The sequence below is a fragment of the Aspergillus affinis genome, assembly GCF_023601865.1.
Source record: "Aspergillus affinis strain CMG 70 chromosome Unknown NODE_10_length_487445_cov_86_957759, whole genome shotgun sequence".
Taxonomy (NCBI): Eukaryota; Fungi; Ascomycota; class Eurotiomycetes; order Eurotiales; family Aspergillaceae; genus Aspergillus; species Aspergillus affinis.
This window is the reverse complement of record NW_026515791.1, coordinates 356861-369068: the sequence shown is the minus strand read 5'-3', so window position 1 is coordinate 369068 and position 12208 is coordinate 356861. Positions and strand designations below refer to the sequence as shown.

The 12208-nt window shown below is 52.3% G+C and overlaps 3 protein-coding genes across 3 annotated transcripts; 1 reads left to right on the top strand and 2 right to left on the bottom strand.

The window, feature by feature from the left end:
* Nucleotides 1–97: 97 nt before the first annotated feature.
* KD926_000517 (uncharacterized protein) lies at nt 98–655 on the top strand (the record flags this gene model as incomplete). The annotated part of the gene is made up of 3 exons (XM_053096428.1): nt 98–223; nt 399–525; nt 600–655. The coding sequence occupies 3 exons, from the start codon at nt 98–100 to the stop codon at nt 653–655; spliced, it is 309 nt and encodes a 102-aa protein (XP_052959587.1).
* Nucleotides 656–1040: 385 nt separating this feature from the next.
* KD926_000516 (putative C2H2 finger domain protein) lies at nt 1041–3819 on the bottom strand (the record flags this gene model as incomplete). Its single annotated transcript, XM_053096427.1, has 4 exons — nt 1041–1848; nt 1904–2587; nt 2658–2921; nt 2996–3819. 4 exons carry the CDS (start codon nt 3817–3819, stop codon nt 1041–1043), a joined length of 2580 nt encoding a protein of 859 aa, XP_052959586.1.
* A 2376-nt stretch (nt 3820–6195) lies between these two features.
* On the bottom strand, nt 6196–9723 carry KD926_000515 (putative C2H2 finger domain protein; the record flags this gene model as incomplete). Its single annotated transcript, XM_053096426.1, has 1 exon — nt 6196–9723. The coding sequence occupies one exon, from the start codon at nt 9721–9723 to the stop codon at nt 6196–6198; it is 3528 nt and encodes a 1175-aa protein (XP_052959585.1).
* Nucleotides 9724–12208: the final 2485 nt, after the last annotated feature.

Below are 12208 nucleotides of genomic sequence, written 5' to 3'. Positions count from 1 at the left end.
GCCAGATTCTAGATCTCGTCGTCTTCCCTTGTTTCTAAAGCCCTTACGCTAGCTGATATTGCTTCTTCTCTGCCCTCCTCTTCCCCAATCCCCAATCATGTTATCGCGGGCTGCCACTTCTCGGTTCTTCACCGTTGCATCATCCCCTGCCACTCACAGGTCCTTTACCACGTCTCGCACCCGATTGAATGCTTCCAATGAATCCAGCTCATTTAAAGAAGGGGTGCGTATGATCTTCTCTTTGCACTGTCTAGATCCGAAGATGCAAGTATCGGCTTTGGAAACCCGCCACGGGTGAACATTGGAATTCACATCGTATATGTACATCTATATATATACATGCTTCTAAACCGATTTAATATTGCATTCTCAAATAACCGCTGACGAATCCAATTCAGTTGTCACGATACAAGCTCTTCGTGGGCCCCTTCTCCAAGGTCTTCCTGGGAGCCATCTTCACGTACCAGGTCATCTACTGGTCGTGGCTAAAGCTCGAAATGGACGCATCCAAAGTCGAAAAGAATCGTATGTAGCTCACTCGCCCCCCCCCCCCCGGGGACGACTCAACTGATCGACTAAGCCGAATTAACTGGTGATAGAAGAGGTTGCCGAATTGGAAAAGAAGGCCAGGGAAGTGACCAGCTCGAAAAAGTAAAATAGGTGGTTTTCATGCACTCGGCAGAATCTCTAGCAAGTTCTCCTTGGTTGTATTATATACATATATACCCAACTCTGTTGTTGTTTATCTAAAAAATGTTTCCTCTGCGCTCTCTTGGAGTTATCCTAACCTGTGTTCGTTTGGTTGCCACTGTAACCTACCTGTTATGAAGCAATATGTACTATGATTTTAACCCGAGGATTTCCAGATTTATGCAAACATCCGCTATGAGCTCCGAGGAAAGGAGGACTACATGGTCGGTGCAATTAATGCCTATTGGGCCTCGGTCTACCGTCAAGGGGGGCGCACATAATGAACGCAATGGATAGAGGAATATCCGACTTCGTGTCTTCATCGTAGTGTCCAGATTATATGGCGAGGCCTAGGTTTTGGACCTTTTTTCTATACTCAAACTTCGATCTTTGCGACCGTGACAGAAGCCCGGTGTGGGCTGGAGACTAGGAAGCTTTCGCTTTCGCAAGTTTGTCGACCCTGTTGGTAGATACAGCGCGGCGGAAGACCTGTCCTGAAGACAATCCTCGAATGGCTGAAAAGGTAGTCCCCGACCATTGTCGAGGCCGGTCACTTCAATTTCGTCCTGCAAGCCATCGCTGTCGGAATAATAGTTATCGCTTCCGGAACTGCCGTCGCTATTGTCATCTACGACGAGCTCGCTGTCATCTTCGATTGCGTCCGCTACGGTTTTCCTCCTCCCTTCCTCGCGCATCCCGTCTTTGGTCTCATGTCCGGATGGGAGTAGCCAATCCCCAATTCGTTGCCCCTTCTTGAAATGCTCGATGTCGATGTGGTTGAAACGTTCGTTCCAAGCCGCAAGACCTTGGTCCTTGAGGGAAACAATATCCCGGCAGAAACCACACCAGAATTGCGATTGGCCGTTGAGCTGCGACTGGCCGTTCTGACCAATGCAGTTCTTGTAGAGTGCTGCTCGCACGTCATCATCGCCCGCGTGATGGTGCCTTTTCAAGTGTTGAGCGAATATCTCCTGCCGATAATACAAGCGAGCGCATTGCAAACCCCCTTGCGTGGCATCATGCAAGGTGCAGCGCCAACTCTGCTGATGATAATGTTGCGAGTTCTCGTGACGCTTCCAGTCAGCTTTGCTGCCAAATGTCTTGTTGCACTTGTGAAAAGTACAACCATACGGCCGTTCATGGCGCTTCTTGTGTTTTCTTGAGGGTGGCAGGTCAGAAATCTCCTTTGCCAGTGGGGAACGAAGTTCCTTACTTCATCTCGCATCGCAAGCGCGTGCATTTTGAGCAGAATTCACATTGAATCCATCCCTTTTCGTTTGTGTTGTCGGCTGGCGCCGTATGGGCATGGGTCTGATTGCCGTGACCAGACAGTTGATCCAAAGCGGTCGATAGGATCTTCTGTAATACCTCGCGCTTTCGGTCGGACAGCTCGTGCTGATCATCAGTTTCACTTGCATCGTCCGCTTGTTGGCTTCGCCTTCGTTGATTACTATTCATGATCTTGGTCATGGCATTGATCATGTTTACAGCCGCCTCAGTTATCATGTCGTCCATCTTATCGTTTCGGGTATTTCCTCGACTGGCAGACAATGATGGTTTTCTATCTTGAGAAGGGGGTTCCATCTTGGTTGGTGTTGGAGCGGATAAATCGACGGACTCGGAAGCGTCTGACATAGACGGCCGCGAGGCATGAATGCGATCGGAGTTGGGTGCAGCAAAGGTGTCATAGGTAGAATCCAGGACCAAGTTTCCGAATGAACAAGAGACCTGCTCGCTCGAAACCATGCTGACACTGTCTAGAGGAGACTCCGCTGTCGGATACTCCAGCTTGGGGCCTTGGTTCGTCTCCATGGCGTATTTGACCTCTGATAGATGTTCGGCGATGGAAGATGTCATTTCCTGTGGCTTGACGCACGTCTCATACCAATCATGCGACCTGCATAGCGCACAGTTAGCCCCTGGCCCGCCCCGAATTCAGACAGAAACGAGGCTAGAAAGCAACGCACCTTTTCAGCAAATCGTCGATGTCCTCATCATGATGCATCCTAGTCAGGTGCTGACGAAAATTATCTAGCCGGGGCCATCTCTTGTCTTTGCGCGGACAGTTGTGCCCAAAGCACATGAACAGCATTTTCGGACCGCGTTCCGGATCCTGTTTGTGAACGCATTTCTTGTGACGGGCCAGGTCATTGATCGTCCCGAAGCCCTCTTTTCGGGGGCAATATGGCTCATCGCACTTGAACAGTTTCCGATGTCTGGCTTCGTGTTTCCTGCAGCGAGTGATTAGCCTAATCGCTCTGCGTCTCGCGGCAAACGAGTGGGTAAAGAAGTGGAAGTAGCGCACCTTTTGTCGGAAGGGCATTTACCAGTCCACGGACAACCTGGATAATCACATCCGATGACATCGGTGCAGACCAAAGACGACGTTTCCATTCTCTCCGCGACCTCACATCCTTGTTCGCCGTACTGTTGGACGCTGATGTCCCAACTGGGTAACTTGTCCTCCGATTCAAGCTCATGGGGCGCAAGAGACGGACTGTACGCTGCTTCGAAGGCTTGGGATGACGTTGTAACCGAGCGCGAGGCACAGCTATGCGTACCGTACCCAGGGTCTGATTGGCGGATGCCCGTGCATTGACTGTCATTTTCAGAATGCGCACTTTGTTGACCGGTGGAGTACCTGCGATCAAACCCGCCCATCTGCGGCGTCTCCCCATGATGCCGAATGCCAAACTGGAACGGGTTGACGGGCATCCCTGTCATTTGGAGCGGGCTCCAGGCGTCTTGGTTATCCATCAGTCGTGCATGACGATACTGGAGATAATCGAACCGATGAGACGTAGGCGACGATGGCAGATTATGATAGGAAGGCCACGTATTCAGGACGGACGCATGGTCGTGAGGAAGGATGTCTGGATTCGGGCTGAACTGCATCCCAAGTAAAGTAGCTGGGTCACCCAGAGCAAGGTCGGACGACGCTTCCAGCCCGTCCGATGAGGGGTCTGGATGGGAGGACGTTGAGGTAACGCGAGTGTCCATGATCCCCTGCAGGACGTCACCGGAGCTGTCCCAATAATGATTGGAAGCCGAGTTCTGAATGGAGGAGCCGGGGTAGTTAGCATTCTCAATGCTCTCGAGATGAGATATCGCCAAGACATTAGAGGACATACACTCATTACTAGGTATCGTTGTGGAGATGAAGAGAGCAAAAGTACAAGAGGGACAAAGAAGACGAAACAAATGGGAGGGATTGGTAATAGAGGAAGAGAAGAGAAAAGAAAGGAGGAAGGAAATAAGGAATTAGCAACAGCCTACGAACAGTAGACGATGCAGTGCAATCAATCGGAGGGTATCCGTAGTAGATGGACAGAGTGGAGTGGAGTGTAGCGTGATAGAGGACGTAAGGCTGTTGATATACTCGGCTTGGGGGAGAGCTGGACTTGTACGCGGCTGAACGTCGCAGGGATTAGATGTTACGACAAGCCATTAGCCCCCCAGCCTGTTTGCTTGTGTCCCTGACTTATTTTCTTCTTCTTATTTTTTGCTCCTTTCCCCTTCGCGTGTTCTTTCTCCCTTTTTATCTTCCAATCTCTTTTAGATTTGACTCTTCGGCACTCCGTACGTCAGCCGGCAATGAAGGGTCAAGACACGAGAAAACAAGGTCAGATCAAGCCACCGACCGTCGAAGAGTGGGGGGGAAGGGGAAAAAAAAAGTAGAAGAGGGAAAAAAGAAACAATATTGTATTTTAGCTCATGATCGTCAGATCCGCAGCTCCGGGGATAGTTTCATGGATGGGCCAAGAAAGACGAGAACCGGTAAAAGGGGTATACATAGATCGATAGAATGGGGAAGTCAAGAGGGCGAGACAAAGAGACAGCGAACGGACACGGAGTACAGAAAGATAAATAATGATCGACCGGTGTTCACCCTCCTTTGTAGCTTGATTGTTGCTCAACCCCACGGGATAACGTGTTCCGGTATGATAAATGGATAGTCTCCGGGTCGAGCTCGCTCGGGGTCAGGAAGCGATCCATCCATCGATAATTATGTAAATTGAAAATCATTGACCCAGTACGGCGCACTCCGTATGTCCCACGTCAGAGTTGTGTGCGTGTGTGTTTGTGTGTGTGTGTGTGTGTGTGTGTGTGTGTGTGTGAGAGAGAGAGAGAGAGAGAGAGAGAGAGAGAAAGAGAGAATGTGTGCGAGAGAGCATGCTGTCAGTCGGTCATCCGTTTCTCTCACACTCGCACACTGGCACACACTCACACACTCTCTCACTTAGTCCCTCTCCCCAGCAGCCACCGAGCAGCGTCATTTGCTCGCCCGCTGGCACCCGCAGGCCGACGATGTGGGTTGGCTGCAGAACCGCAGCCCTGCTCCTCTCTTCCCTTTCCCCCCTTTCGGGATTCCATGCGATAGTTTAAAAGAGAGGGAGGGAGAAAAAGCGCAAGAGGAATGGAGGAGTCCACCGGATTAGGAGAGAGCTGCCAAGGGAATCATTCGTCAGCGCTAAAAGGCGGAAGAAACCGACGAGAGGGAAGAGTCGAGGGGAGCGAGAGAGACGCAGGCGCAGGCGGACGTAAGGCGTAAGGTGTCGAGGCCGCGCGCAAGACCATGTGATTGGCGACCTGCAGGCCGAGCGAATTCATGCCTCTCTCCTCGAATCAACTTACGTACGACCCGTGGCTGTGCCTGTAAGGGTACGAGTGCCCGGCTCAGAGAGTGATTATTATTATTGCCGCCTGCATGCCAATATGATGGGAAATCAGTCATCTTGGCTTAATCCCGGGCGTCGATCGTCGAGCCATGGTCGACACCGAGTCCACCGGCCCTCCTGTCAGCCTCCTAGGAATGAAAATAGGATCCATCCATACATCCATTCATCCTTCATTCCATCAATCAATGAATTAATCGTTACGGAACGTCCCACCCAGTCTGGAACCGGAAGGCAGCACTCGCACATCCGGCCGATGTGATGTCTCATTTCTTCTGCGTTTCCCCCCCTGGTCCCAACCTGACAGGTGCGCCGTCTACGACTAGTCGCCTGCATCTTCCCCATCTGCCAATCACATCCCAGTCTATTCATTGCGGGAGGGCTGGATGCTGGAAATCTCTCGCGGTCTTGCGGATTTGGGATAGAGAAGCGCACAGCAGGAATTTGCATACACATCAAGGGATGGGACCCACTCTCATGGACACCAAGAAATATTCCTACGGACGAAAATCCTAAAAGATGTGCGAAATATTGAAAGGATGCGACATTGCGGGCCAAATAATAGCGAGATATGATTCATGGGTATATGGTAGAGGTGCACAGATCAGACATGACATCAATTGATATAGAAAAGGGGCCAAGGGACAGGATCCCCGCAAAAGAAGGAAAGGTTACTAAGAATAAAATAGAGAGGGAAAATCTGAAACATGCCTGCCACCTAATGTGGCTGATACATGAAGAAAACTCAAACGGGCCGTTGAGAAGTTGATCGTAGTCCGTGCTTCGGGTATCATGTACAAGAAAGAACCCTAGATTAACCGCGGGGAGGTCAGAGCTGGGTGGGATATCCCCCACAAGGTTCATAGACCATGTTCTGAACCAAGGGGCCCTGACTAGGATAGCCATTTGCCGCTGCAGATGACATGTACGGCGGTCCCTGTTGGAGGTTATAGGTCGGGTGCATCTCCGTAGGAGATGTGGAGACCTGGTATGATTCGGGCAAGACACTCAAGTTAGAATGGGCTCGCGGTCGCGGGCCCGCGTTGAACGGGGGAGGATATGTCACTGAATTCAGATGCGCGGACACGAATCGCGACTGGTCCATGGGCCCCCCTGGCGCCAGTTCCACCGACGGCGCCCCGTATGTTGGCACATCCTCGTACGCGTCCATCGGTTCCGGTTCAGCGGAGAGGAATCCATTTGTCAAGTTGGGGACGTAGGTAGGGTGGAATGGAACCGCCAGCCCTCCGTTTTCTGTCCCGGAAGAGAATTGTGGCTGAGTGAAATTCATCGAAGCGTCGGCACCGGTCCCGCTGAGATTGGGAGCAAAGTTGGTGCTAGGCAGATCGGTCTTGCCCGCTAGGATCAGGCCCGGGTTAGGCGAGAGATCGCGTTCGTTGACGAGCCCCAAGACGGGCATCGCAATCTGCTCCATGTGCTTGGCCAGATGCACCGTTAGCTTTTTCCAGCTGCTGCAAATGTTGCCGCAGAACCGACACGGCTCCTCCTTGGGCGACTTTGGGGTGTCATGGCGGCATCTCTCCACCAGGTCCCAGAGCTGTTCAATTTCCCGCTCGCGGTTCTGTTCTTCCTGGGCGTCGGCGCCCCCTTTCCCCTTGGTCTTGGTCTTCTTGATCTTGGGCTCGGGCATCTTATGCTCCCGCACCAGATGCTGCACAAAATTGTCTTTTCGATAACATGTGTGGTGACAATCAGGGACGGTGCAGGTCCACCACTCCAGTTTTCGATGCCGTTCGCTCTCGTGTCGGACCCAGTCAGCCTTCCTCTTGAAAGATTTAGGGTCCGTACAATGGGGAAATGTGCATGTAAACGGCTGCACATCCTCATGGACGTGTTTCGTCCAATCCGAGGGTTTCTGAAACTTCTTCACCTGGAAGCACACCGGACACTCGAACTCAGCCGGCAGGCGTTTAACCGGGGGCAATGGCACGCCGGACGGGAACTGAGCTGCAGTGACGGCCCCTTCCACGAGGGACTGGGGGTCCTCGTCGGTCTCAGCATGCCCGGGAATTTGGAATTGAGTGTGCGCCGCGTCTGGATCGTGGGGACTTGTGCGTGGGGCCAAGAGGGTAGCCTCGCCACCCTGGGCGAAGCAGTATTTACCTGCAGCGCACCTGTTCTGTTGAATGGCACGGCTGTGACTGAGTTTGCTGTCTACCAGCTTCTTGTATCGACGAAGCTGCTCGTTAGCAAAACGCTCGATCAATGCCGGCGGAAGCCGAGGATTCAATTGCGTGATTTGGGTTCTAAACCCATCCAGCGTGGGCACCGGTAGACGCGCTTGCACAGGGAATTCCATCACTAGTGCCTTCTCATCCACTGCGTCATCGTCATCATCGTCATCATCCGCCGGTTCCTGCGCCGGTCGGGACTGCGATACACCACGGCTGCCGGGATGGGGCGAGTATGCAATATTAGCGACCGGCGGACCGCCATGGCTGGTCATCAAATCAATCAACCCCGGGACCGATGCTCTAGGAATTTCACTCCTGCTTCTTCCCCGAGCTTTCAGAGAGGACCAGGGGTTATGTGTCGAGCTGGGCGATGCCACCCGCATGGAGTCCTTGCCCCCGATAGCAGCCATCTGGCCCGCTATAGCGATAACGGCACCTCCAGTGCTGAGGCTGGGCGACCGAGAACGCCCAAGGCTCAGTTTCCGATGTGGGAAACTATCCTTTCTTTGAGGGCTTTTATGTTCGTCACCTTTACTGGCGCGGTCGGGGCTGGGGAGCGCCAGTGAGAGGTCCGACAGATGCCGTTTGAGAGTATTGGACGGCTTGCGTTGCAAAAGCTTGCGAAGGCTACTTCGTCGCTGATGTTTCTTGTTCTCACCATCGATCGACAAGTTTTCAAACGAGCCCCCGGCGCCTACGATACTATTAACCTCAGCCTCGCTCAAGGGCCGCGTGCCCCAGGTTGCCGAGCGCGAGGCTGTGTCAATATCCCGAGCCCGCCGTTGAAACTCCACGATCGCTGCAGTGGAGCTCTGGGGTTGTAAGCGAATCTTTCGAGGTGTGGAATCGTGCGAGGCGTCCCGCCATGGAGGGGCTCCTAAGAACTGATAAGCAGACGGCTCTTCATCCTGTGACAGCTGCTGCTCGAGAATTGACGGGCTCTCTAGATCCTCTTCAACCCATCTCGACTCGTCCACAGGTACTGCGGGTGAGTCAGAGCCGCTTCCCTCGATCATTGACTCGTATTCGCTATACTCGTCATCGCTGATCTCATGGATGAGAATCCCCGGTCCTGGAAGAGTTACCGATTTCATATTGAAGTAGTCTTGTTGGGACGACGGGTCACCGGCACTTTTGGCTCGGCGCCTGGTGCCTGTGAGGACTCGACGGCCGCGATGTGTGGGAGCGTCGTCTCCCGCCTCACTATTAGCAACGCTTACAGACGCTGACCAGGACCGAATATCGGCATTTTTTTCGTCCAGCTGGCGCTTCATGTCCATCTGATTGGGACTCGGGACGTACGTGTCGTCTCTCGAAATGGGATCGACACCGGCTTGGCCGGTAGTTGTATTAGGTACCCACGATCCATCGTATGTCCGCGAAACGGAAGGGGCAAAGTTGTAGCTGTGATTGACCTCCAAGTCTTCATCCTCCGAATCGCTGCATCCGTTGTTCGGGGACAGATGCGTGGACGACTGGCTAGGTCGTCGCCGCGCAAAGAAAGAATCCCGAACGGGCGAGTCCCCTCGGGAATAGCTTTCTACCTTTACTATGGGGCTCCGCGCTCGAGCCGAATCGGGGGCGTCATGGACACTCAGGCTGTCCATTGCCGAACTGGTATTCAGCCAGAGCGTCTGGGGAGGGTTGGGTCCGGTGTCAAAGTGATTTGACTTTTTCGTAATCGACATGTCCGGAGAGGGAGTGGGGTTGTTCGTGAGATTGGGAGTCAGTAGCTGGGATGGATGCTTGGTCCTTTGTGGGGAGGTCAACTCGCTGGTGTCCGGGACGGCCGAGTGCATTTCTTGCTGCCAGCGATGGGAGTCGGGTGGCAGATCCGCATTGAAGCCAACGGGGAGATAGGCCGCGCTTGGAGAAGTGTGCGCACTCAAATCACTAGAGAAATCATCCACGGGGCTCAGGAAATCAGAATAAGAGGCGGGGTGGTGGGCCTCCTGGTCGTAGTCACCATTCCCATGGAGCTCCATTGGGGACGAGGCGTGTTCATCACCGTTCGTCGGAGTAAATCTAATGGCCGAGGACTTGAAGGAGGCTTCCTCCGGGTCCAAAGTGGCGGACAGATAAGGATCGGATAGATTCGCGTCATGTAACATCATATTAGCGGGGGAATCATCTCGGATAAATTGAGGAGATAAGGTCGACATGGTTGCGAGAAGCCAGGCGGCGGGGTCTTTTCCGGCTGGATGGAAATCTAGGTCGGCGGCGTTTTTCTTTGAATGTTGCTCCCACCAGGGCGGAAGGAAGATCCAAATCCAAGAGCAAGACCGGAGCGGAGAAATTGTGGACGAGGAGATGGACAGTCAAACACATTCAAATTATGGTAGAAGACACCGTGCACACATGTCTAGGGAAACCGGGGCGCATGGAATGAGAGATAATACAGAGTCGCAGAATCAAAGAGAGCCAACCGGTCATCTAAGAAACGACATTGATAGTGACACTTTCCTAGGCGTCAATTCTCCGACATGACGTATGTAGGCGCCAGCGATATGGGGACGGCGGAGATTAAGTTGAAGGGGAGGAACGTGGGGGGAGATGGAAGGAAGAATAAGAACGATCAGGGAGACGAGTGAAATGGTAGACACAGTGGTCAAATGCTCGGTTGGTTAATAAGAAGAATTCAAGTGGAGCAAAGGGTAAAAGAGAGGAAATGCGATCTCAAGTCCAAAAGTGCCTGGTAGGGCCGAATGCCAAAAAAGTGGAAAGGGGGGAGGGGGAGAGATGAGGCTCCGCCCGGACGAATAAGTCTTGAGTGCGGAGTTTCTCTTCTCTCTTGTTCTAACAGAAAGAAAGAAGAGCTATAGGGGAAGAGAGAGGCGAAGAGGACAGCACAAGAGGGAGGAATAGAGGGGAGAGAGGAAGCTGACAGGAAGCGGGAAAGGAAGGAGGGGAAGAAATAAGAGGGAAGGGCGAAATGATGCGGTTTGAGGGCGAAGACGCCTTGCGGCTGAAGATGACGGAGAAGGAAAGCGCGACGGAGACTCGGAGAGGAGAGAGAGAGAGAAAGGGACGAGGATCGAGGGTCGAGGAGAGACGTGGGAAAACTGGAAAGGGCCAAACCTCCGGATCGCATCATTCCACCGTCAACCGTCTTTCCAATTAATTCTATAGATAATTAATATTGGCTTTCTTGTCTCTTCTTTCCCTTGATACCTATCGGTCTCCCTATCTCTTCAATCGCTGCATCCTCCTCGATCTCGTCAATGTCAACATCCGGTAACTAATCCGATACCCCAAGAATCTCCCCCAATCTACAACGTTGTTCGTTACTCTCCTCAGCAGTCGCCAGAGAATCCTAGACAATTCGGAATGAATGAATCCCTTACATTATTATGATGAAGGATTATTCTCAGTGGGCGCATCGATGGGGGCCGGGTGAATCCACCGTCGCACGTTGGGCGCGTCGCATTGGGCCGGTTGCCAACTTAGTCGCTCTTTAGTCGCCTTTTCATCCGGTTTATTTTTGGCTCGTCGCGTTTCTGTTTCCCGTCACGAGTTTCATCTTTGCTGCTCGAATAAGCTGCAGTTCGCTTTCAGGGACCACGGTTGGCCATACGGTGTACCACTCCCTCCACGGAGGAACCGTGACTAAATCTCCCGTGGACCAATTCCTCGAGCTGTGCCTACTACGGAGTACGGAGTAGATGTTCAGGAACAGGTAAAGACACGTTAATTCTCTGGAGTCCTCATCTCGGGACCCCAAGAGGGCGTAAGATTCGATTATTCTCTGGTATTACTTACTTTCAAAGACGACGGATTAACGCAATTCGGTCTAGTAAATAGCCTTAAGGCCTGACGATTCGGAGAATACACCCACTGTCAAACAAAAACCCTGGTGCGATGCGACGTTGTCGATCCCTAACCTCTCCCCACGAAGAAGATACCTTCTGAGGCGGTGTCCGAGAATCTTTCTCTTCCTCCCTCCTCTCTCCCTCTCCCTCTGCCTCTCATTCCCGCTCTATAATTAGGCACAACATAGGCCTCTACATCCATGCACCCATGCATGCATTCTGATTGATCCGGGTAAAGCTATTTACCGACATGAGAATGTCATCCCTTTGTATGCACGTTGCATGGTCCTTCATTTGCCGGGGTTGCGGGCTTGGGCGGCCACAGCCACCTTCCATCTCCAAAGTCCAAGCTGGGTCCGGTCAGCCCTGTCTGGGGCTGTGCTTCCCCGGTGGAACTTGGCCTTTTCTTCCCAGGTTGATCGTTGTCTCGTAGCTGTCGGAACAAGCTTTGAGCGCCTACGGTACTCGCCTTCGGGAGGCCTTACATCATGAGCCGTGGCTGTGTCAACCAGAACGATCGTCGCCAAGAACCCACCAATGCATCAATGATCTCTTCATATGCTCTCGTCATTTTAGATGTCTAGGGACAGGAATCATAAACTTCGCTGACATGTTATTAAAAAAAAATTATCCGTTATTGTATGATGGGGCTGGGGTAGGGAAGATTAACACAGAAATTCGTAACGCAACCCCTCGCTGGAAAAAAAGAAAAGGAAAGGAAAAACCCCATCGCAAATTATACATGTTCGTCAATCATGTCGCTGAAAGTGCAAGATCAGAGCATACATGGACCCTAAAAGACAGGGTTCTAGAAAATACAGGAGGAAGAGAAAAAAGG